The sequence below is a fragment of the Xenia sp. Carnegie-2017 genome, unplaced genomic scaffold (genome assembly GCF_021976095.1).
Source record: "Xenia sp. Carnegie-2017 unplaced genomic scaffold, XeniaSp_v1 HiC_scaffold_14, whole genome shotgun sequence".
NCBI classification, from domain to species: Eukaryota; Metazoa; Cnidaria; class Anthozoa; order Malacalcyonacea; family Xeniidae; genus Xenia; species Xenia sp. Carnegie-2017.
The window spans coordinates 6,749,451-6,776,532 of NW_025813447.1; the positions used below are offsets into that span (position 1 = coordinate 6,749,451).

Sequence of the window (27,082 nt, forward strand, 5' to 3'; positions counted from 1 at the left end):
ATACGTAGATATAGCGAAGAAATGTTCACGATGTAATCATCGTACCAAAGGCAGGCAACAAGTAATGATAAATGTTATTCTTCTTCTTTCATTGATAATATCACTCCTCCAACAGCAGAAAAAGATACGTAGACATAGCAAAGAAATGTTCATGCAGTTACCATCACCTATCTAGTTCTACACAAGCAATAAAAATTAGAAAGTCTATTGAATAAAATCACTATTGACTCTATGTTGATAAAGAAAAGCCTTTTAGGGGAACATTCATCAAGCCTTAAAGTGTAATTTTTTGGGTTGCCTTTAATAATCCATAAATATTATTTTAGATAATTGAATCTAAGCATGGTAATGCCAGTGCTATACTTTCTCAACCAAATTCATCAGACCAGCTTTCAAGGGGAGTATAAGTACGTACCTAATAGCTAATACTATGTGCCCTCCTAGCTTTAATCAAATAGCAATGGTGAGGACTTCTATACATAAGGATCAGGATACACATATGCACATATGCAAAAATAAAATATGGTGATGTAATATACAATGAAATATGTTAAAGAATTACAATATAGAACTGTTGCTCTAATATCTTTATGTATAGTGGGTAATTTTGAGATAATAATAATCATATAAAGACAATACAGTAACATCATATCTATGTAAATGAAATGCTTTGCTGTGTACCCACCCTTTTGTGATCATAATGTTCTATGGTAAATTTAGAAATTTGGCACACTGTGCATCATTGTAAATGAGAGCATACACTCAAAAAAACATCATCTTGTAAACTCAAGATTTTAGTTATAACAGCAACAGAGAAGATTCAAAGCAATATTTCAATTTCATATGAAAGTCATTATCAAGCTAGGCGTGGTAGAAATAATAAGGAATTGTTGTGGCTGAAATAATATGTAATTACAGTTTGCTTTGCTAAATTTCAGGAATTGACAATATTAGGCATGCAATATGAAAATGAAAAATCTAATGAATAACATGGTTGGTCCAGCATAGCTCTTACATTCAACACATTGCATAGCTCAGAAAGTTAGTATTTATAAACAAGCAAAATGTATGAAAAATGTGCCCTCTCTGTCTGTCACATTGAGCACATATTACAACATATTACATGGAATATTTATAAATCTATGAAATATCCTGAAGTAATGTCATATTAAATTATTATCTCCTGTATTTTTATGTATATTAAGTAACTTTGAAATCACAATATCCATGTGAGCACAATTAGAGTGGAGATTTCTCCAGGAAGTACATAGAGACTTCTACCAGTGACTTTAATCCGAAGAAATCTCCAGTATAAATATGCAGGATTCCCCAAATTCAAACATGTAGTAGTGAATAAAATGTTTTGTGATCTTATCTTACATGACAATTTATAAACTTGACACAACAACATGCATAATTATGTGCACACTAGTTATGGCATAAATCCAGAGCATTGCATTATACTACTGGCTAAATTTCATTGAGCCAACAATATTGGACATGAAGTTTGAAAATTGACATTGTAAAATACAATACAGTAAATTTCCATTTAATAGGTTAATGCAGGTCAGGATGCTTTGAAATTTAAATAAATGCAACAGGAATAAACACCCCATGTGCCCTTCCCATCATATTCCTAACATTAAAGAGAGTAAGCCATAAGCATTACAGAAATACAAGTATAGACCTATAGCTATGCATTACAATGTCAAGCATAGTAAGCAGTAAGCACTTCAAGCTACTTACTTTAAAGCCCGCCAATTATCTCCCATATGCTTAGGGATAAGCAACTCTGCGTTAAGATCTCTCGCCAGCTTTCCTTTCCGAAACAGGTCTGTTTTAGTAGGAATGGCAGCAGAGACTTTTTCTTCATAATCCTTTCTTACAGAAGAAATCTCGCTGGTTTTACTGTCTTGAATCAATGAGCCAAGATCGTATATATGCCTACTTTCAGCCATGATGACTTCAAAATATAAATAAGCCAAATGCCATAGTCATGTAATTATAATTTTGAAGGTTTGAAGATTTATAACGCTGGCTCAAGTGCACCAGTCAGAATGAAATTTTGGTGTTCGTGGGCTTAAGTGCAACAGTCAGCAGCGATTTCCCACCGTGACGTAGGCTGAAAACAATGAAATTCGTGACGTTTAGGTGGTTCACTCGGCCAAAGAGACTCGGGACTGTTGCACCAACTGGTGCACCACCGTGACGTAGAGATTCACTATCTAGCCACCGTGACGTAGTAGTACAAATTCAGCTCAGTGTAGCTGGATGATGAAACAAATTTTCGCCAAAATGTCGACACATAAAAACGCCATATTTAGCGACGCATTTTTTAATAATGCGGCTGTAATCAATATGATACTTACATGTAAACAATCTACGAAGGCTTTTAACAATATTTCTCAATGATCAATGTACATCTGTTGTCAATATATTGTCAGTGTTAAGGTATTTAAAGCATTTAGAAACTATAAACGTTCCAATCTGATATATTTCTGGCATTTTGCTCGTATTGATTGTAAGTTATAATGTTGTGAAATATTCAATTTTATGACTGATGCACTCGCATCAGTTGCACCACCCTGGATCCGCCCCTGCTTCCACTCTGATAAACCTTTCATCTTTTAACTCTGCTATACCGGTCACAAGCCCGGGACTTGTAGCGTATAAGGCTCTCTGCTTTTGAGTAGACTTGTATCGTTTACAAGGAAGAGGAGTGGAAGGTTAACATTCCAACTATTTAACCTTGTAATTTTAATACACAAGGCAAAAAGCGACGCAGCGGCATGCAAAATGTTGACAGCTTACATGCCATTAACTTTAGTTATAAAATCAAGAATTCAAAATTGTTCGTAGAAATTTAAATTAGCAGTTGATCGGTACAATGCGCATTTCACTTGCGAATCAAGTTTTCCAGATGGAAACCCCTAAAGAGAAGCATAATAAAAGTGATTCAGTCTTTCAGATGACATTAAAATGAGATATTTATTTCCGGCATTTTGATCATCAAAAAGTGTTATATAAGCAAAACAATACACACGCGTTGATTGTTTCCGGGTTTTTTGGACACCCTGTACAGCACTCAAATACCGAAAGCTGATTGGTCAATTGAAGGTTGTTATTCTCTTATTAATGGTAAATATTATATATTCTGTTATTTCAAATGTTTGTTGATTTCTTGAACACTGTTTCTCATGTATTTCCCGAGCTATATAAAGTATCCGAAAATATGAATCTAACTGACGGTGAAAGATCTTGAGACCTGTAACCAAAGGATGGGTGGGGGGTGGGGGGTGGAGTTGCATTATGTGCACATACAGCTCCCATACATCATCGTGGTCCGTTTTTCAAAAATGCAAAAAAGTTCTAAACAATATTTAAATTGTCTGATGTACAATTAGTCAGGCGATAACTAATTATCTTTTTGCCGCGGAAGCATTCTTTTGTGCCGTCAGACTCGAATGTGAATGCGTCATTTGATGGTCTGATACAAAAGAATATTTTATCGAATACCGTTGGTTGGTCATTTACTAAAGATTTGTTGCAATTTAAGAGCGCCCAATGCACTGTGATATGACAGCCATGTGTATATACGGTGATTAAAGGGCTGAAGAATTTATGATCAATTGATTATGGGTAATGTTTGGTTGTCTCATCATCCTCTTCAAAACTTCAATAAATTCTTTCCTTGGTTTTTTTAAGTTGTTTTTCTGCATCGGATTACTACAACTTCATAATCTATGAAATTTTATAAAATAGGTGAGTAAGGCGTACGTTTCATTAATTGTTGTCAGACAAATAATAAAATAGCTTATCTTGGGGAAATTTTTGGCTAAAGTTGCATGTATCAGGCTCCACCTCCGGTGACGCATGTATCGGGCTCCGGTATAGCGATGTCCATTGGATAATGAGCGTGCTCAAAAATGATTGTCATTGCTTCAAATTGTAAAATTTTGATATTGTTGAATACTGCATTCAATTGACTTTTAAAACGATCAAAGCCGTGTAGGGAAAAGCACTATAAGCAACGCCATGTTTTCAAAATAAGTCTGATATTTCTTATAATCTTCATAATATGCTATTGCTCAATTGTGTTCATGTAACTCTCAATATATTCTTTTCATAAACAGTATACTTCTAATTATTTCTATGCAATGGCAGTATAGTCTTGACTGGTCTTTATTACAAAGACAAACGAACCTTTCCGTAAAGCAGTCGTTAATTATCACACGAATATTCAACAGTCTTACTTTGCATGATTGCATTTGTAAAACAAAGCAGATATTATAAACTTTGATAGTACCCACGCAAAATAATCTTTATTACTCTTCTCACGCTGATGGCTTTACATCGATACATTTTATGGCAAAATGTCGTCCATTGAATGTGAAATAACATCTTTAAACACTCTTAATGAGAGCGAGCTGGTAAGTGGGCCAATTCATGATGAATTTTGCCAATTATAAACATGAAGCTGTGTTATATAACATGTAGTTATTGTATTGCATGTTAAGTAATGTTAATGAGCGCTGAATATGGTTTTTGTAGCGACGATGATAACCATGATTACATTTTGCATTTGTATATTGCAAAACTGTAAAGTCTGAATAATTTCGATTTTTTATATGATAAACGTTTTGGCAGAGTTAAGCACGCAAGTGATGATTATTTGAGAACGTACGTAGTTCAACTCCGGAATCTAAAGAATCCCAATCTTGAAAGATGGCTCGGTTGCATTCAAAGTAACTAAAGGAATGTTAAACTTTTTTTGGATTTTGTTTAAATGTGAACTTTAAAAATGATTTTATAAAATACGAAATTTGAAAAGAGACTTGACGCTTTTTACTGAACAAGTTCATTTACATATTAAACTTGTGCTTGTGCCATAGCTTTTGCGTTGAATTGTTTATATATATATATATACATTGTATATACACTTTGTATACACCCCATGATATATATAAAGAGGCCCAAACCAGCACAAACGAAATTGTATAGGTAGAATGCTGTTTGCCAAATTAGAGCTTATGAAATATAATATAAGTATAAAACATGGCCTTTCGAATTTCGATACAAATTTTTAGTTGAATAATATCGTTTGGGGTATAAGTCGTGTATTATCTTTGGTTTGTATCTTTTGCTTTATCTTTGGTTTTATCTTGTGTTTTATCTTTGGACGTGTTAGTTTTTATTATATAAAGATATTTGTATTAGGCTGAGTGGGCTGAATATATTAGGACATATATTACATACTAGGTTATATTAGAAATATATGTATATACTAGGTTAAAATTTGCCACCTGATGAGTGCTGCAGGTAAGAAATGCCATGTATTATAGCTACAAAAGAGATTTTTTTAGCAAGCTAGAGATTTTGTTACTGATACGGAGCTCTTGTCTCTATTTCTTATGCTCTCGTTTATCCGCACTTCACCTATTTCTGCGAGATTTGGGACGTTTTGGGAGAGATAGAACCCGAAGGTTTGCAAAAACGTCAAAACAGGGCAACTAGCTGTATCACAATGAGTAATGATTGATGTTGAGCATAAAGTTGCTCAGGCTGCTTTAAGTAGGAACGTCAACCTATATTCCTGTTTAAATTATTTATTTTATAACGTGGGTCCAGCATCGTTGATAGTTTGTTTCACTATAAAAGCACACTTTGCCTACCTAAATCATGAGCGAAAGTATGAAAAGACTTTCTCATAGCTATAACAGAGCAAACATGAACATTCAATTATTGTTGCAACCGGAAAAAATAGTCATTTTGACCATTTTGTTTTTTGGGGCATGTATACTAGCAAGAAACTGAGAAACTGAACACTACGCTCCATTCTATAGCATTCTAAACTTCAAAAAATACACTGATGGCATTATAAATTGCTCTTTTAATCTCTCAGTCGGTTAAAATAAGCAAGTCATATCGAGTTAAGACAAAATTTGACTATCGCGGAGAAAAAGGAAATAATTAAGATCAAATTTTCTCTCCTCCAGTTATCTGTAATAAATGATTCATGGAGTATTAATTTGAACAAAGTAAATACATTTTGAAATATGTTTTAGTATTAGACAAGATCGTTAAAGCAAATAAAAATGGTGATTCTGTGCAAGATATGTTTATTATATAAATTTGGACCAGATGTAGTAAAAGCAAATAAGAACGATGACTCTTTACTAGATATGATGCATATTCTATACTTGGACCAGACAGTAGTACAAAATAAAAATGGTGTTTCTGTACAAGATTACATATTGTATACTTGGACCAGACAGTATTACAAAATAAAAATGGTGTTTCTGTACAAGATATGCATATTCTATACTTGGACCAGACAGTATTACAAAATAAAAATGGTGATTCTGTGCAAGATATGCATGTTATATACTTGGACCAGACAGTATTACAAAATAAAAATGGTGTTTCTGTGCAAGATATGCATATTCTATACTTGGACCAGACAGTATTACAAAATAAAAATGGTGTTTCTGTACAAGATTACATATTGTATACTTGGACCAGACAGTATTACAAAATAAAAATGGTGTTTCTGTACAAGATATGCATATTCTATACTTGGAGCAGACAGTATTACAAAATAAAAATGGTGTTTCTGTACAAGATTACATATTGTATACTTGGACCAGACAGTATTACAAAATAAAAATAGTGTTTCTGTACAAGATTACATATTGTATACTTGGACCAGACAGTATTACAAAATAAAAATGGTGTTTCTGTACAAGATATGCATATTATATACTTGGACCAGACAGTATTACAAAATAAAAATGGTGTTTCTGTACAAGATTACATATTGTATACTTGGACCAGACAGTATTACAAAATAAAAATGGTGTTTCTGTACAAGATATGCATGTTATATACTTGGACCAGACAGTATTACAAAATAAAAATGGTGTTTCTGTACAAGATTACATATTGTATACTTGGACCAGACAGTATTACAAAATAAAAATGGTGTTTCTGTGCAAGATATGCATATTCTATACTTGGACCAGACAGTATTACAAAATAAAAATGGTGTTTCTGTACAAGATATGCATATTCTATACTTGGACCAGACAGTATTACAAAATAAAAATGGTGTTTCTATACAAGATATGCATATTCTATACTTGGAGCAGACAGTATTACAAAATAAAAATGGTGTTTCTGTACAAGATTACATATTGTATACTTGGACCAGACAAAATTACAAAATAAAAATAGTGTTTCTGTACAAGATTACATATTGTATACTTGGACCAGACAGTATTACAAAATAAAAATGGTGTTTCTGTACAAGATATGCATGTTATATACTTGGACCAGACAGTATTACAAAATGGTGTTTCTGTACAAGATTACATATTGTATACTTGGACCAGACAGTATTACAAAATAAAAATGGTGTTTCTGTACAAGATATGCATGTTATATACTTGGACCAGACAGTATTACAAAATAAAAATGGTGTTTCTGTACAAGATTACATATTGTATACTTGGACCAGACAGTATTACAAAATAAAAATGGTGTTTCTGTGCAAGATATGCATATTCTATACTTGGACCAGACAGTATTACAAAATAAAAATGGTGTTTCTGTGCAAGATATGCATATTCTATACTTGGACCAGACAGTATTACAAAATAAAAATGGTGTTTCTATACAAGATATGCATATTCTATACTTGGACCAGACAGTAAAAGCTATAAGAATGGTGATTCTGTACAAGATATGCATGTTATACATTTGGATCTGATAGTAAAAGCAAACGGATCAAATATTGATAGGCCAATTAGAAAGGTGATTGAACGTGTGGCTTGTCACTAGAATGATGAATGAAATTTCCTCTTTTAATGCAAGAAAACATTTAAAAAACGTCCTCGTCACTTTGAGAGATGCCATTGATACGTTTAATTTTTTTTGTCATCATTGAGCACCAACACGAAGAAAATATACCTTGCACAATCACCGTACTAATACACCTTTTTTACCGTCTACAGTTCATTAAGCTTTATGTATATAAAGCTAGTGGTATATTTTTGAAGTAAAATCTAAAGTCCAGGAAATATTATTTACGAAGTATTTACTTATAGTATTTATTTAGTATGTCTTTTTTTGACGAGATCTTCAGTTTTGTATAATGGCATTATAATAAACTGCTTTATACTGCGCAGATGCACACAATGCAATCAATAGTACTGATCCATCAGTAATCATGAAATTCAATATAAGATTATAAATGTTGGTTTAGTTACGCAATAAAAACAAAACATGTGTTTCTTGCGTGTAATGGTGTTTTGTTTTAAAATATCCATTCTATTTTGTGCACAGCAATTAAGAATGCTTTGCACATTGTTCCATTATCAGTCAAAATTTTGGATGACTTGTATTTTCCATACAAACACTAGAAACAGAATGTGTTTGATCTTTAGGGAGGTCGCGGTGAAAAGAGAGGAGTCAGTGACAGTTCAACAGAAAGCGAGTAATACATTCATTGTGTTTGTATGTCGTGATTGTCAATCTAGGCATGATATTGAAAGAAAAGTAATGCCTGACATTTAAATTTTTTGGCTAGCCAACTAGAACTTGCCTTAATTTGTCGACAAATTAAGTAAGAGATGTATACATATTACTGAGAATATTACTAGCATAAATTATTGTTGCTCATTATCTTTCAATGATGGCTTGCTTTGGCCATATGTACCTATTATTTCAAGCCCAGCATAAATTAATATACCTTTGTTTACACGAGACGAAAGCTCAATAAAATCATTTTACACAATCCGGAGAATCTTTTATTTTTATACATTAAATATGCTGGATTACCAATCTTTAAACTTATATATATATAATTTTCATTATTTTCCTCCTTTCACATTTAGATCTGCTGTGAAAGTTATAAAATTTAGAAACTACCAACCAAAAGATGAAGCACTAAAGGAGCAAAAACTTCCTGGGGCCAAACCACTTTCAGGTTATTTAATGTACATAAAATGTTAAACATATAAACATGACAATATCAGTTTTTACAAGTGATTTGAAGAAACAAAGTATCTATATATGGTAAAGGATGAAGTTAAATTGCTGTTAATGACAGCATGTACTGTCTCCTTGGTTAACTTAGTGTTTGTAGATGTAGACTGTCCAGGTTAATGCATTTCTTAGAATGACTGTGGGTTTTGATATTGACTGATGTTTTGCCACAGATACTCAAGCCATTCAAACCATTTATTTTGCTTGGTATTATCAATAAGTGAACAAATCCAAAGAAAAAAACTAGCATTTATAAATGCAAAGTTTTTTTGTAATAGAGCATGATACAGCTACTGGAAGCAAATGATGACATCGAGTTATAAAACCAATGCAATTAAGCGTCATACATATTTAGCGTCATAAATGTTTTATTTCATGCAAGTTTTTCAATTATAGACGGTAGTTATCGTTCGTTGATACAACAATATTTTGGTCGGGCACGTGATGTGTCTAACTATGCCCCCTCCAAAAAAAAATTCCTACCCCGCGCCAAATTTTCTAGGAAATATGTCCCCCCGTTTTCAAATATGTCCTCCCCATATGAAAGAAGTATCCGGGAGCGTTAATGGCTTTTGCATTTGGCTTAAATTCAAACCTTATTTTTCCACCTACGATTCCTCTTCCGCAGCAATCACATTTCATAACTTAGAGAATCGCAAATTTATACCGCTATCAGGGATATAATTGTAAACAGCTAATTTCAGAAAAAAAAAGCATGCGAAACAAGCCAAAAGAGAAAAATGAACAAAACGCTGATACTAAAATTAAATATAACTGATTAAGGATTTACGGCACACCAACACTTGTTCCATAAGATGTCATTCAGGTTCTTTCTTTCATAACGCAAGATTATTTCAATCACTGCAATACTTTAAGTTCTCTGTATGTCTGTTTTCCTTACCATCAGTACAAGGTAAGGAAAACAGACATACAGAGAACTGGGAGATGATCCTGTTGAAACAAAGCGAATCACATCACTTGGTGGACAGATAGGAAAAAGCAGGGGTGTTTATCGTGTTGCATGGAACAGGGTCTGCCAGATAGGTCGACATCAAGGACCAGTTCTACGTAGCACAAAAATGGAAAACATACCCTTCTTGGCCATTGCAAGATCACTTGGTAGGGACAAATGGTTAAGAATGATTTATTTTGCCATTTATTTCTTACTTGGATGTACTTTTAAAGTCTTATTTGAGACTTTAAGTCTAAAAATATTAATAATCTGCAGCCATAAATTAAATCATATTTATAATCTGCAGATTATAAATATTTATAATCTGCAGCCAGATGGTGGAAAAAAAAGGAAAAGGACTTTTAGAATTAATTGTTTATAATCAGCAGGCAGATGGTGGACAAAAAAGGTTTTTCAGTTAATAATTGTTTATCATCAGCAGCCAGGTGTTAGACGAAAAAGGTTTTTCAGTTAATTATTGTTTATAATCAGTAGCCAGGTGGTGGACAAAAAAGGTTTTTCAGTTAATCTTTGTTCATAATCTGTAGCCAGGTGGTGGACAAAAAAGTTTTCAGTTAATCTTTGTTTATAATCAGCAGGCAGGTGGTGGACAAAAGATTTTCAGTTAATCTTTGTTTATAATCAGCAGCCAGATTGTGGACAGAAAAGGTTTTCAGTTAATAATTGCTTATAATCAGCAGGCAGATGGTAAGCAAGGGAGCTTTTTCAATTGATAAACAATTACGATCTGCTGCCAGATTTGGATTGAAAACTTTTTGATTATAACTGCACGAAGCATACTGGTTGACGCTTGACTAAGGTTACAAGAGGAAAGGTAGCTTAGGGCGTGATGTTATGATGCGTTGCAAAACCTTGGACATCTCTCCTTCGTGTTTTTGCCATGCTCGTCGGTCTCTAAAAACAGGAATCATATGTCTGGACAAACCACGTTCCTTGTCCCCATTGATGTAAAGTTTTGCCATTTCGTTCAGTGCTGCGTCGCATTGAAGTACAGATGGATTTGATGGCACTTGCAGTAGCCGATTATCCTTAATACCAACATGCACGTCAAGATCTTTAAAAATGGATGCAGCTAGAGCATCACCTGTACCACCAGTTGCATCAGAGTTACTGTAAACCTCCCTTGCGTCAAGGACAATGCCTCGGCGACTACCATTTACAACTGGACAAACGATAGTAACCTGATTAGTGATGCGATGATTGGTAGATTTATCAGCTGTAACATAAAAATGTGGGGGCATTCCTGTGTTTGGAAGAAGGGTAGAAAGAAAATTGGCTGCTCTCATGTCGATTTAAGCACATGCTGCTTTGATCATGTCTGGAAACAATTTTCGAGAATGACAAAAATCACCAACATCCGCACCAGCAGCTAGAAGCTCAGCAATTCGTGCTTCATAATGAACTGCAGCTGACTTTGTTTTCACAACACCAAGAGCTGCACGGAGTTGATTCTTTGCAACAAGTACTTCCCTTGACCTCCCTTGCTTTACCATCTTCATGTGGTCATCAGCGTTTTTGTGGGTCAAAGAAAGAAGATGTCGATGACACGCTTGCTTTTGGCTGTTTTCACACTTGCCTGCAATTAGCTGCTCATACAAGGCATCTGACATATGTAAACCAGATGCCAAAGATCCGTCTGCTTTGCCAGTAGGTCGATTAAAAGATGACGAAAAGGAAACACGGGAAGAGTTTAAAATTCGACACACGTTCGACCCTGCAACACCCAGCTGTTCTCTTCTTTAGTATTTCAAAATCTTCCACTTCATCCACAAGCTCAATCAAATTGGAAGATCGAAGTGCGGTACTCGATGTGGGATTGTATGTAGTTGTTGAACTTGTTGATTGGGCTGATTTAGGGTTACCACTCAACTTTTGTGCCACCTTAGTAGCAATTTTTTCCCCAAGTTCGTCCACATCAAATGGCAGGTTGCCTTGCTCACTTGATAAAATTGAAGGAAGAAAACTTCCAAGCGAGCTTTGATAGCTAATTATATAAGACGGCTGGTGTTTGAAATAGAGGCAGCCTTACTCGTCTTACTTACTGCATTAACTCTCACAATCTCTTCGCTGTAACAATGAAAGTGTTAAAAAGCCAACATTAAAATTTTCTTGCAAACTGTGTGAAAAGTATATGTACTAAGAAATTCAACAGAAGACGTTGAAATACTTAATGATTTCATCATTGATATTAAACGACTTAAGAAATTTGTAATGTAGAAATTACTTATCCGAACAAGTGAATTATTGGAAGCCTTGAACTAAAAAGTCAACACTTTCAACCACTATGGCATAAATTTCACAAAATATCGTGACAAAATGTCGTAAAATCTGATACTATAATGCAAGAAAAATGTCGTATTTCACTAACAAACCTCTCATCTTTTTCATCGGTTTCCTCCCAACTTTCAGATTCACTCATTAACTAAAGGCCCAAATTTGGCATACTGTGTTATGCATGATATTTTCTCAATGCTGCCATCGAATGTCATTTTCTGCAAAGCTGGTCCTATTTCCTTTCAGAATCTGTACTCTAATGCGCCTAAATCGGTATGACAGCATTGACAATTACACCTGAAACGTGGGAGCATTGTGGTTTATAAACAAGGGTTGTCAAAAATTAATTGAGTTTCAATTAATTGCAATTATTTGTAACCAATTAATTGATTGGACAAAGCATCAATTAAAATTAATTGATTGTGCAAAACTCCCACTTTCAATTAATTGATTGCGCTGACCAATTTAATTGCAATCAAATATTGACAACCCCTGTTTATAAAGTAACTTTATGTATATTACAAACAGGAGAAAACAACAACTTACCATTCACCGAGTGGAATTACGCCATCACTTCGTTGTTCTAATGTGGCAGGAGAATTCCATCGGGATCATCTGTAGTATGCACTTCATCACCATCTCTTGCGAGCGGTTCATCGTCATATGCGAAGTCGTTTAAATGCTCGACATAACCCATGGATTCCGAGCTCGAATCAGATACGCATTCAGACATCGAATTCGAATTATCTGTGCACTGATTTGAGGCCATACTTTCCGGAAAACTTGTTTTTTGATATTTTATTGAAAATACTGTCATTATTTGTTTTTAAGACAAGAAAAACGACAGCAAAATCACCTCTTATAATATAATATTATATTGACGGAAACAGACGTGTTCAACTATCTACGTCACAAGTATCAATATGGCGTCGTAAAAAATATGCAAATAGTACCCGACTTTGGAGCCAAAATTAACGAACTTATATTTATCTGTTTATGTCCAGCGACATGTCATAGTTCTTCAAATAATCCAAATTTTCAATTAAGCTCATAAAAAGGGGGGCTAAAATTCGTAATATAAGCACTTTAATATTGTTTATCAGCCATATGATACCGCAATTTCATGCAAAATACGATTAGGCAATGCATTCCCTGATTCCAAATATATTGTCGAAAACCGTAAATCACTTACATTATAGCTCGCACTTTGCCCTATAATTTTCATAAGTTACAATAGTTATATGTTTGTATACAGAATTATAATCTGTTGCAACTTCCTTTCTTTACACTTCGCGACTTGCGGGCACATTGATCGAAGTTGAGACACAAAGGCAAACACAAACATTTGTAATGAAATAAATTATTCTCTATAAAGAAACAAAACCAAATAATTGTATATTTTCCACCTCATTGCGTGTTGCTCAATCTAGAGCACGTGTCGATTTCTATGCCTGCATTCTGATACAAAAATGTAAAAAAACATTTCGACGGCTCAAAACTTAAGCAACACCCTAAAAATCAACCTTAGAGATCGGCATCTACCTTTTTGTCTTAGGTGGGGGTAAAGGTATAGGTGGCACGCTGACGAATGCTTGTTTTTTTGTAAATGGACGTCGTTGCTCTGTCTGCTTTCCGTAAAGCAATTCATTCTTGACATTTTTGTCCGTATACCGGCAAACGGCGTGAATTTGGCGGGATAGACACATTTTTCGTCAAATAAAATGAATGACGGAGCAATGGGAGATATACTGAGGGAGGCCTTCTTTGTTTTCCTACGACTCGAGTCCTTGGTAGCATTTTTTTGGTCGGATTTTGAAATGTATTAGATACAGTTGTACGCATAATTTTCTCAATAGACTTATCAATATTCATGTCTACGTTTTCTGCCATAGTATCACGACTATCCCTGTCTCCTTCCCATGATGCACCTTTTGAAGAGACCGACCAAATGTTCGGCAGGGTCGATTACATGCTCGTTTACATGTTTCGATGCGCTATCTGAGGATTTACCTACGAGATCACCAACGTTGCTTACGTGGCTTCGCTCGTGATGGGCCTCTTCTTCCTCTTCGTCCTGCAGCGGAAGTAGTTTGTCTCTCTTTTGGCGCTCTTTTTTCAAATGTTCTTTCCACTTGTTGCGTCGCGCACGAAATACAACAAAAATGTGGTTAATAGCTGGTGGGATAACACGCAAATCTTGCGACTTGCTCGTATTTTCATGGGACGAGAACACAACAACAGCTTGTTGCTGCATTTTCCGCGTCCTGTTATATTCTTTCTCTAAATCAGACACGCCAACCAAGGAACTGGATTGATTCACTAAGCCGCTAAAGTCTTTTCCAAAAAGATATCCCCCAGTTTGATGGACCTTGTTTGCCTTCTTGGGATGAATGGGGAGAAAGAAGACCAAGAGAGCCAACGTTCATTTTATTGACCTCATCATCTTCATCATCGCTCAATGCGTAACCATCTTTCGTTTTTATTTTGGACTTTATATCAAGCGATTGGTTCGCCAGTGGACGAATGTTGTACATGTATTTTTCACGAAGTTCAACATTTTGGGGTATAGAAACGGCGCCATATTATAGACCATCTATAAAAAATGCAAAAAAGGGAAGATAACTGTTAGGCCTTTGCTATCAATTAATTTTTGTATTAACTATACGGTATACATATCAGTTGCGATATGTGAATGTTTTGTACAATGAACATCAAAAACAGTACAGTTAGCTGAAAAACAGTCCTGCAGATTTAAAGAATGTACGTCAACCAAGTTGCAAAGTGCGCTTTTGTTTATGGTTCACATCGTTACCGATTTTTCGTGCTGATAGAAAACATTATAGATGCAGCACTAACTACACGTTTCTTTTCATTCAAAATTTGAAGTAAATAAGAAGTAAATTGACTGTGTGTCTGCTCTGCCATTCCAAGTCTTTTTGTCTTCACCACTACTTATAATAGTACATACATCCGTAAACGAATCTAGTGTAGTTGAGCATCAAGTTTCCGCCTTCCACGCTTAGGCCAAGACGTCATTTAAAGCACAAGTTTTTAAAATTACTTAAAAACTCTAATTTACAGCTGCTATTATTGTTGGTCTATGTTGCATCATTGAACTAAAATACATGGAACGCTACCTGTAATACAAAACCCTAATAATTTTTTGAAGTCGTTATTTTACCCCAGACGCGTGTGTAGTCAATAACTTATTACTCCGCGAGAGAAGCACGAAACACTACACACGCGTGTCTGGGGTAAAATTTCGCGTGTTTGATGTAAGATTTGGCTTCAATTATTTGCTTCAGGGAGCGATCCATTTATCTTAGTTCAATGTGTTGCATGGGCAGCAATAACAAAATCCGCCATTTTATCGAGCCACAAAATGGCCGTCACGCTGTGATTAACGCACAATGCATCTTGGTTGACAAACATTTTTTAAGGATGACGACTTTAACATTGAAAATGCTACAAAATATCAACCATAAAGTATTATAAGCTGGTCTCTGTATTATTAGCCGTTTTCAACAGCACAAAAGGGAATAATTGTTTTTCTAATTATACTCGCCTATACACTATATCAACGAGGAATTGGGTAGAGTAAGTTATGAAATAATTATTAGAATATTAATTCATTCGAATAAGAAAAGAATAAAATAACATAATCAAATAATTTCATTATGGTGCATCTTTGCATAAAAAGATTAAGGACGTCGTTTTCAAAGTCTATAAGCCGTGTTAGGAAGAAATTACAATGATACCAGAATTTTCAGAGTTGTTGGTTGGCACGAGTAACCTTTGTCAATTTGTTTTCAATCCAAACCAATAAATCAGGGGCCTTGCCGAACGAAAAAATGAAATGCATCCTCTACAAACCAAATTGAATTGATTTAAAATATAAAGCCAACGAAACAGCTTATTGTGCCATTACCAATCACAAACTAAAGAGGTGAGTTGCTATCTGGACGGGCTGTTAGAAAAGTTACCGCACATTTTGTAGATCAGAAAAAACAGCTACAGCCGACTTTGGAACTGATTATCAGAACTACCCAGAAATAGTAATAGAGAAAAATACAGGTTTGACTACTCGTGAAAACGTAATGTGATTTGCATGATCCGAATAAAAGATGCATTATGATACGAAATGTGCATCGTGTAAATTTGAAATGAGAACTAAACATATCTGACGACATATTCACTCGAGCTAACTGACACCTTGTTTTTTTCACTCAGCAAGAAAAAAGAAACGCCAGTTTGCTCTTCGCTGAAACAGTCCGTCTTGGAATGCTATTAGGCGAACAAAAACAGGTCGTTAAAATGCTCTCAGCTCGTTCAAGATTACGTCAAATGTTTGAAGAGGCGCGACAGGTATTTCGCCGTTTCTAACTGAGTCCGTGAACGAGCCACCAGTCAACCATTGGGACGGACTGGAGAGTAGGGCTCACTCCAATTGTATAAAAACCTTCTTTTATGAACAGTGGGAGTTATTAATAATTGACTTTTACTTTACTTTCACCACAAAAAAACACCGGAAATAACATTGACGAGCCCTACATTTTAAATTTCTTTTAAGAGCATGGCTCCGTTGCAATTCCACAAACCTTTTAACATTCTCACCTCCCCCCCCCCAACAACAGATGTTAGCAACAAGAAGCTGCCATCTGTTATTCAATATTTTGGGATCGTATTGACACAATAAGCATTACCAAGTCAACATTTTCCGTAAGACTTCACACATCTTCACGTTCTATGACAGTCAAAATTCAGTAACGTTGAATTGATTTGCACTTTCAATGATCTGTTTCAAAAACTAGTTCAAACAGTTTGATTTTAAATGTTTTTTTAACTTTTTCAATCGATGGCAAAAAGAGTTTCGTAGTAACAAAGAACACTATCTTTCTGTTGATATCTCTAGAGTTATCATGTAACATGGAATTGTGATCTAGATGGAGTGTATCTGTATGCTTTCTTTGAAAACCAAGAAAGTGGGTCGTTTCTATCAATAAAACGATTTAACGTTTCATTTATGATCGCTTTTCGAATGTTACCAGCAGATACCGTAAAATTTTCTGATCACGTTCAGACGCGCACCAGCTTTTTCTCAGTTTAATATAAAACAAATTCCGAAGAAGCAAGACATCTTGAGATTGCAAAATATGAATCAAAACAAGACGAGAAGTAAACTGTAAATTTTCGACTTTATTTCAAAGTCATCCTCAGACATAATGAGACAGACCTTACTTCTTTACTACCGACCATTATACTTCTTTAAATTGTCGGCTGGTCATGGTTTTTACTCAGTTTGTGATGCATATTGTTGGTTTTTTTATGAAAGTCTGGAATCATTTTCTTGAGAATTTTTTAAACAACTGAATTATCGCCATGGTATTATCACTATAATACTTTTATGGGAAGAGTTTAACAAATTTAACAATTCAAAACAATATTCGGTTTCGGTATTTACTGTTATCAATAAGGTAACAATACAGGTAACATGCATTAAAGGTATCATGCATTCACTTTCAAAAAATTCTGCCAGGCGCAAAAGAAAAGAATGTACGAATTAACGTTCTCATTATGCCCCTGACTGATAGTCATATTGACGTACTTCATGTATGGCCAAAGTTTCTGAGAGAGATACTTTTGCTTGTATATTTACCGTGTGCTGCTCTATGATTGGAGATCCGCCATTTTCGGTTGTCTTGAATGGCCAACAAGGCTCGAAAAGCGTTACCCTAAACTCATTCTATAAAACAAGATTTCCGATGGGTGGCTTACGAAACGAGATCAACCGAATATTTACTTTTAGGCATTACAAACTTATTTTTGAATCCATACAATTTTTGCGTATTTGCAAGAGAAACAATTACTGCCACGTCAAAAAATTAAACGATTTCCGCGAAGGATTCTTATAAAATAAGATGCCGCCAGTGTTTTTATAACGCGGTAGAGTCGTCAATGTTCTTTGAAGTTATTTCAGAGTGACGAAGTTAAGTACGACTGTATATTACGTAAATCGATCTATAATATGTACATATATTAAATAAATGATCTATTGTGCTTTTGCCTGTTGTTCAATCTAGTTCACGACGCCCATAATTTGTAGAGGCAAAGTATATAATTGCACCGTAGTGATAATTGTAACAAAAATAAGTAAAATATAAAAATCGAGCGTTACTAAAAATGCTACAGAATGCTCAACATAACACATACTCTAAATTTCTACGCACTTATCGTCTTCTTCAAGCCGAATTACTGTGGTGTGCAGTTATTGGGGTCGTGCTTTGGAAAATTCGGACCTATCTTTTCTTGTGAACCAAACCCTCGTGCTGGTCTAGAAACAGGGTTGTTGGATCGCAAAGCTGATCTGTCTTTTGCGATAGCCTGTATCCCATCTGATCTATTGTGGTCTACCCGTGGCTCCAACGCGATCATTTTATTGTTTGTTTTCATTCGACTGGGAAGCGGCCCGGCTAATTTTGATCCCGCCTTCAAAAACGATTCCGTTGGTCGGAAAACAGATTTTTCCCCCGAATAGAGAAACAGCTTTCCTTGTAACGAATTTTCATTTTCATTCCATTTTTGTTGTTTGAAGTTATCAGAATTCATTTCACGCGACTTTGTTGACGTTTGACTGGCTACAATAAAATAATCTTTCTCGCTTTTTTACGCTTCATTTGCCCTAAGGCGGGTTGCTGTCCATTATCCGTCGCAACGTCAATACTCGACTCATGTTTAGCTTCTACATCAACCTTTTCTGGCTTTTGGATATTTTCAGCCATCATAACTTTCAAAAGTTTACACTCGATCTCGTGATTCTTTTTCCTGAATGAAGGTAAGACAAATTGAAAAACTTTGTTGTGTCCGACAAACAATTTTAACATCCCGCACAAAGATATGGGTCAGTGATAAATATATGTTAAATACACATAACCAAATACCAAAAATTGGAAAGTAGTCTTGGGTAACTGGCTTATGAACGGTATCAAACTTTGCAAGGGAGAGATGCAAGGTGAGAATTAATTCCAGCTTTTTAGTACGGATACTTTATCAAAGTTTTGACTCTATATGTCACAATTCTGACAACGACCTTGGCGCAAGGCATAAAATTAACTGGAAGTTTTGTAACGGAACACAAAACATGACATAGAGAATCCGTGTTTGGTCATGTGACCTGTATCCAAAACAAAGAAATGAACGCTCTACAAATCTGCCGCGTTGAAAAGCGGTATGTAACTTTCTTGGCAACATAAGAGAAACAATTTTCGTACGGACTAAAAGGCCGATGATGTCGTACCCAAACCCTCATGTCTAACTATCGAGTCAAGGTGAGACCAGCATGAACAGTGGGAAAAAACGAGACTCTGATTAAAATTAAGTTAAAACAGCGTAGACTATCACCTCTGCAACTCAGTGAATTAGCTAGATCGATAAGCGAGAGAGTCATGATTCGTACATGCATGTTTTGTTGCATCAACTTTCCATTGAAATCAACTTTTTCGTGGGGAATAAAACATACAGGCGTAAAAATCAGTTTTAGACAAATCCCAACGGTGAATCCACTCGGGAGCTTATGCTGTACATTGCTATTTCACGTACTGTTAAATAAAAACGTGTAATGTCATGAAAAATTAAAAAAAGAGTATTTTGCAAACGATGTCAATGTGTTTGATCAATAAAATCATCGTAACTAACAGTAAAACATTTAAAACGTGTATTCACTTACTTCACATTGGCATTCTCATTCGTCAAACTCTCCACTTTCTTTTGTGCGTTGGCCAATTCAGCCTCGATCTTTTTCTTTTCAGCATTCATTCTTTCCAGTCGAGCGCTTAGTGAAAATACAGCGACGCTGCCCACAACACCCACGGGCTCACCGTTGGATGAACTAGAAAACAAAAAATGGGGGAAAACTTTTGGGATTCGATTTGGAAATGGAGCAAAAAATAGAGCATTTGAGAAAGATTTCAATATGAAACTGTGTAAAAATGTGGCTCACATAATGTTTATTTGCGTTTTGCTGGCAGAAGGGCTGTGCAAACTACGGTTTTTCATCTCCGGCTCCGGCCTCTTGTCAAATCTGAACTCGTCGAATCTCGAATCACTGGTTGGTGACTAGTTAATTTTGCAAGTCACTGTTCAACAGTTTAAAGTGCTTATGCATCGAGTTTTGACCCCCTAACTTTTTTGGCCAAATAAAAAGAAGTAACCTCACATTATATTTGAAAGCAAAAATAAAATTGAACTTTTCTATCCAAAGTCATGATCGTCAAAAGTTGTCATTTTTGAAACTTGCTGTGCGAACTTTTAAAATGCCATTTTATTAACTTGTGACGTCATAAGTGAAACACACTTCTATCATGGCGTGTAGAATTTATTGTAAAATCTCCATCGAGAATAATAACCTTCTCCTGGCGGATAAAACTAGTCGAATTTCACCAATTCTGTGAGAAATGAAAATTAAGATCTTTGTATATATTTCCTAAAGAAGAATAGACTCTCAAAGGCAAAGAATAGGTTGATTTTGTTCGACAACGTTTCATCCCTTCGTAGATATTTTTGTTCAGCGTATTTTGATGAGTCGTGTTTAGATCTATGTAAATGTTTGTTGGGCAAAGAAGCTCGAAACGAAAAGAATAAATATTTGATTCCTACAGTCAAATTGGTTGGAATCGGTCATAGCGAAAATGGGAAATTGACTTAGCTGGACTACGACGGGTTGGACTTGAATTCACAAGTATTTTAATAACAGAATTACAATTATTGTGGCAGAGAAGTCAAAAAATGAAGTCCTTTAACAAAATATGTGCTGGTTGAATATAATCAAAGCATCATTTTAAATTTTAGCTACCATGAGGAGATCAGTATGAACTATGAAATATTGTATGCATGGATAAAAACAAGTCTGAAAGTTTTCTTGATACATTGCCCATGAAAACGTTTTGAGGAATATTCTGGGTAATGAGTTTCTCTGTAACTTTGTTTGATATCAAAACAAACATTGTAATCATTAATATTTGAAGTAAATGAGTAGCACGCAAACTAAAGCAAAACTACTTTAAGCATATCTTAGTTGTTATATATTATTTATGCAGTAGAGCTGTTTTTGTTGTAATAAGAAAACTAGAATGTAGAATAAATATGACTTATACACTCTCTTCAGATTAATCTTGGTTACTGATTAGTATTTGGTTATGTGGTGATTTAGTATAGATCTAGGGGTTTGTACAAATAAATAATTGAAATTAAAAATTTAAACAGTACTATTGGTAACTTATATTTTACAAATATATTACTATCAAAACAAGAACTATGGAAAGAGCCTTAGGCAGGCTACAGCTATGAGATAAATTTTACATCTTACAAATATTCTAGCCTAGTAATAACTTCAAGAGCCTGATTTATTTATCAGGATCGAGTTGAGAGGTACATAGTTTGTAAGAACAGTCATCATTATCTTTTAATAATGGCACTGTATTTTTTACACCTGTTCACATTGTATTAGTGAAATCTCCATGTTCTACATTATGTATGTAGTTCAGTATTTTTCTAGTTTCTGCTCTCTAATGTCATTGGATCACTTATGTGCTATTTCTGTGAAACTATTAAAAGCATCCCAACAAAGCCCAAAAACTCAAACAAGATCGAGTTCAATGCGATTTTCCTTTAAGCAGTTCCCATAAGAATGGTAAGATTAACAAGAAAAAAGACCAAAATAAATCGCATGGGTAAAGAATCATCATGCGATTCTTGACTTGCAATTCAGCCATGTTAGTGGTCTGATACAAAAGAATATTTTATCAGAGTTATTGTTGGCACCAGCCGGCGTGTGCGAGCAACATTGTTTGGCAAATCTCAAGAGAATGGTTGCAAGTCAAGGATATTTTAAATCTAGACTGCTTCCACAACGGAGAATGTCTTCGACAAAATATCATTTATAAAAGATTATATTACTAGCCATCTGTTTCTAAAAAACTTATTTTAGCATATTGTAAAAAATAATTGAGAAGCAATCATTTTCCAAGCATAAAAACAAAGAAAAACGAAGAAGAATGTGGCGTCGGCTATATAAATGTATAGTTGGTAAACAAAACGTGTTTCACTTATGACGTCATAACTTACTAACATGGCCACTTGAAAAGTTTGCACATTAGGTGCGTATTCAGCGGTAAAATTAACTAATTTCTACTCAACAGAAAATGCTTATTTATATGTCAAATTGATTCTAAAAGCGTGGATTTTTAGAGATAAAGAGAAAAAAAAGGGTCAAAATTCATTGCATTAACACTTGAAGGTATATTATTAGTAAAATTATTATAAGTAAATTTAAATTTCCGCTCTCCGACTTTAATTCATAAATTAGCATGTGTGAATGCAATTTAGCGTCATGTTGTGTTATGTATGAAATGTTTTATTTTCATGCATGTTTTTTATTTCAGCTGATAATTATCGTTTGTTGATACAAAAATGTTTTGATCAGACATGTTTACCAAAGTTTGACAGTATTTTCTAGCAGTGGCGGATCTAGGGTTAGTCAAAATAAATTACTGCTGCACATTTTGCAATATATTTATAATTCCAAGCCCCTCAGAGACAAGTCCATTGGTGAATATATATTCTTTAGAAATTCAAAACCAATAGTGCTTTTCTGAAAGTACTTTGAATTTAAAATTAAGCAGCTTCAATTTGCTTGCTATTGCTCGCTGTGACTACCCATAGATCCGCTACTGTTTTGCAGCACAAACAATTGTTGCCGGAGTTTGCCGGAGAAGAAAAAAATCTGGCTCTAGAAGGCAAAAATAGCCGGAGCTCCGGCCTAACTCCGGTGCACAGCACTAGCTGGCAGGTAGATTTATCCCAAGACAGGTTGACAATAGTTGGCTGGTGTTGTCTAAAAGCACTCACTTGACCAAGTCTTCATGCAAGCAAAACGTAAACAAGGCAAGTCATCAATCTATTAAAAGCTTGGAGCTGCATTATAAATGAGAGGGAAGGAAAAAACTCAAGTGGAAGTTTTTTTATCAAAATTTCCTTGTAGCATCCACGTTTTTTTTGACAACAGGTTCCAGACCCTTTTCCGCAACCGGTAATTTAATAGAACTCAAACGACCCGTCTCATATGAACAGGCCTTTAAAAGGTAGAAAAAAGAAGTGATCTCTTCATTTATCTAATAAATTAAAAAATCACCGGGAAGTTGATAAAATCATCTAAATGAATTTATAACAAACTAATTAAGCTCTATTCATTGATACAAGGGTTTATAATTTTGAGTTTACTAATGTAAAAAATCTTTTTAAATTCAAGCAAGTGTTGAGTATAATAGCATTCATTGGCAATTTTTCTAAAAATTTATGTACCCCCCCCCCACTCCTCGTATCAGCCTCATCCTCAAAGTATCTCCCACTTTATGGGAAGTAAAAAAATCCCGGGAGCAAAATAGAGCAAAAACGGTATGAATAAATGTGCGATAACTTACCTGGCTGGTTCACCGTGCATTAAATCAAAAGTAGATTCGTGATCGCGATTTTTTAGAGCCCTTATCTCAGCTTTGAGCTCACTGCTCTGTCTGGCAAACATACCAACGTCTTTTTCCAAAGCACGTATCTTTTTCACGGCGATGTCAAGATGCATCGTCTTTTCTCTATCGGCGTTCTGCAACTCCAACTCCCTTTCTTGAAACGATTTGTTAGTTTTGTCGAGCTCTCCGATTGCACGGCGATAACGTTCCGCATCGCTTTCCAAAGCGTCGATTTTCGCGCGCAGTATTTCAATCTCACTGGTTTTATCTACAGCGACGATCGTAGTTGCATGAATGCCGTCTTTGTTACCAAGCGAAGTCTTAAGTTCTTCGTGTTCATCTTGTAGATCACGGAACTCAAACTTCAAATCTTGTAATTCGTCTAAAAATTAGTCACATCATTAACAGAGTTTATAGCCAGCATAACAAATGAACGAGTTTCGTGAAAGTCTTTCATGAAGTTCATTTAATCTCGTTTATAAGTCTTCGTTTGAAACATGCGTAACATCTAGTGACGGAGCTAGTGTAAGTTAAATTAAATTATAGTTGGTCAATTTTGAATTGGATAAACCTTCTGAACAAAACAAATGGTTATGAGTTTCTAAAGATTATGAACAAAAACAATAAAACACGTGCGGCGATTGGTCTATAGCTGTGTTTACACTTTTCATTAGCCTGTGCAAACCGATTTGAGCTCAACCATCAAATCAATCAAGCAAAGAGAATTTCCAAATCGACCATGAATACATATTAGACGAAATATTAAACATTTCTTTTAAATTTGTTAATCTTGCATTATTGCTATTTCATAAAAGACACGAAAGAAATATTTCGTGTTTGCACTGGCTTATGCCAACCTCGGAGATATTGTGAGAACTCTCGAGTAGGTGCAAGCTTGCGCTGATCTGCTCTTGTGTTCTCCCAAAGGTCGCCTCGGTTTGAATGAGCTTGTGCAAACCTAGTAAACACATTTTATTTCTTAAATAAAATTTTACAAATTAAACTGCCTCTAACGTATTTGGAAATGGAAATACATTGTAATTTATTTCGAAAACTGGCAACACCAATATTTTTATGAGTTGCTCGTTGCATCATTTGTACCATCAGTAAAAGGAAGCGAAAAACCCTTGTGAACGAAATAATTATTGCACCGCAAGTAGCAAAATTTCAAAACACGTGTATCTATGTCTGAACAGACAATGGTTAAGTGTAATCTATTTGTTTTACGCAAAATCGAAGGAATTCAGGCAAACAGTTGTATTTTGTTTCCTTCGACGTTGGCAAAGCGGTTTTTCCTTTTCTTTTTGTTCAAATACGTCAACCGCCTCAAGTATGTTTATTTTCAAGAACTTCATTTGTCCAGGGATAAATTCTCGTATAATTATTCGTATAATAATATACTTTGAGATATTTCTCAACTGTGATTGGATGATGGCAGTGCAGTTTATCTGCAATTACACTGTTAAAATTTGTAATTGCACTGCTGAAAATCTCTAATTGCACTGTGAGTACTGTTTCCTGTTTGGCTGAAGAGCTGTGAAAGCCAAACATACTTCTTTTTGATTAAAAAGACATGGTGCAAGTTGTAAGTAAACAAGGCTATCCACATTGCAATCGTTTGAAATTCAAGAATTGCAAAAGAATGCAAAGAATAAAAACAAAACAGCAAGTACTGTTTTTTTTTGGTGAGCATTCCGTGCCTCTTTCGTAGACAAAATAAAATTAATGCTTAAACTCTTGACGTTGTCCTACAATATGCTGAAACACAATATGTTTTTGGATTATACCTTCGCATTCTCTTAAACACATATTTAGTTTGTAATTTTCTTTCTTTAGTTTGGAAATTATCTTAGACTGTTTGACAACTTCATTATTCAGCTCGGCGATTCTTGCATCTCCTTCGTCAATTTGCAGACGGTATTTTTCTTCAAGCTCTTCCTCACTATCTCGTTGCAGTTGAAGACATTTCGCCATCTAGTCGTCAACAGCAGTGACAGAGTTTTTTAACTGCATTTTAAGTTCTTTGGTCTCGTCTTCAAAAACTGCGCATTTCATCTTCAAATCTTGTATCACGTCTGCATGATGAACACAAAATTAATCGAATTAATTTTTTTCAACTCAAGAACATTCAGTAATTTACGTTTCTAGTTACGTAATTTGAATGCTTTGATGACGTAATTCTAACGCTTGAAGGACTGTATTTTGACTAATGAGATAAATAACCGCTGATGGAGCTTCAAACATATGAAAGTTGGGAAAAAATAAAAACAGAGACTTACCTTCGAATTCCTTTAAACCAGTGTTCAGTTTTTGATTTTCGTTGTTCAGTTTTATATTTTCGTTGTTCAGTTTTAGATTTTCGCAGTTCAGTTTTTCATTTTCTCGGCGTTTCTGTTCAAGTAGAGCAATCTCTTTTGTCAATTTCTCTTCACTGGCACGCAAATGTGCATTTTCACATATCACTTTTTCATAGTCGATGACATCAGATAACGAAAGACGACGTTTTTCATCACTGACTAAAGTTCAAAGAAACATAAAAGGACGTTTGATCTTTGACGCTTCAAGAAAGTCAATGCAGTCGACTAATGAAAAACTATGCAAAATGAAAATTCACATGGACTTCGCTGTGCGCATGCCTTATTATGTTGTTACCCCAAGGAAATGATAATTACGTTGCACATAAGATACTTTTACATAGCTTTCTCTACCATGCTTTTCCTTCAGGTTTCTAATGCCAATCACTATGTCAATCATTATATTTTTTGTAAAAGAGGAAAGGCGAAATTAAATTTCGACTTAAATTCAACGACATTCAAGTTTTGTACAAACTATGACATACAATCACGGCGGGTCATACCTTTTTGTTTAAAACAGGTTATTTGATCATTGGAATCAGCTATGATTTATTCATATTTTTTGATCAAGTCAGCATTTTCCGTTTCCAGTCGAGCAATAGCTTCGTCATTTGCGAGTATTTCTATCTCCTTCTTGTCCAAAACGAACTGCTTTTGCTCCAATACATCTCGATCAGCGATCAACGCTTGTCTTAACTCCTCCACAAGCTTTTCCTGAATAGACAAATATAAGCATGTCAGATGTATGTATCCACTCGTGTTTACCGAGGTAAAAGCCGAGATCTAGACAATGTTCTTCCATCGTCTCCTTTTAGATGTTAATATACTCATTGGCCGTTTTTTTGCTTAAAACTGTTAATAGACGTCAGGACAGATGATATGTACAGTTATGTAAACTGTCAAGAATGAAGACGTTTCGA

At 34.9% G+C, this 27,082-nt stretch overlaps 1 protein-coding gene and 1 long non-coding RNA gene across 2 annotated transcripts; both read right to left on the reverse strand.

The window, feature by feature from the left end:
- Window positions 1–16: 16 nt before the first annotated feature.
- LOC124434528 lies at window positions 17–2,115 on the reverse strand. Its single transcript, XR_006944810.1, has 2 exons — window positions 1,747–2,115; window positions 17–177 (listed from the first exon to the last, which is right to left on the reverse strand). It is a non-coding gene; the product is annotated as an uncharacterized LOC124434528 (long non-coding RNA).
- A 16,731-nt stretch (window positions 2,116–18,846) lies between these two features.
- Window positions 18,847–26,565, reverse strand: LOC124435150 (centrosomal protein of 290 kDa-like). Its single transcript, XM_046985100.1, has 5 exons — window positions 26,517–26,565; window positions 26,088–26,324; window positions 23,767–24,190; window positions 20,016–20,177; window positions 18,847–19,114 (listed from the first exon to the last, which is right to left on the reverse strand). Exons 1-5 carry the CDS (start codon window positions 26,560–26,562, stop codon window positions 18,928–18,930), a joined length of 1,056 nt encoding a protein of 351 aa, XP_046841056.1. The 5' UTR covers window positions 26,563–26,565; the 3' UTR covers window positions 18,847–18,927.
- Window positions 26,566–27,082: the final 517 nt, after the last annotated feature.

Coding starts and splice junctions, on each gene's coding strand:
- LOC124435150 (XM_046985100.1), bottom strand. CDS start 26,562: ATGATTGACATAGTGATTGGCATTAGAAACCTGAAGGAAAAGCATG. Junction 24,191..26,087: donor TGGTTTAAAGGAATTCGAAG/GTAAGTCTCTGT, acceptor ACTAATTTTTAG/ACGAATTACAAGATTTGAAG. Junction 19,115..20,015: donor AATGAGAATGCCAATGTGAA/GTAAGTGAATAC, acceptor ACCTTCATTCAG/GAAAAAGAATCACGAGATCG.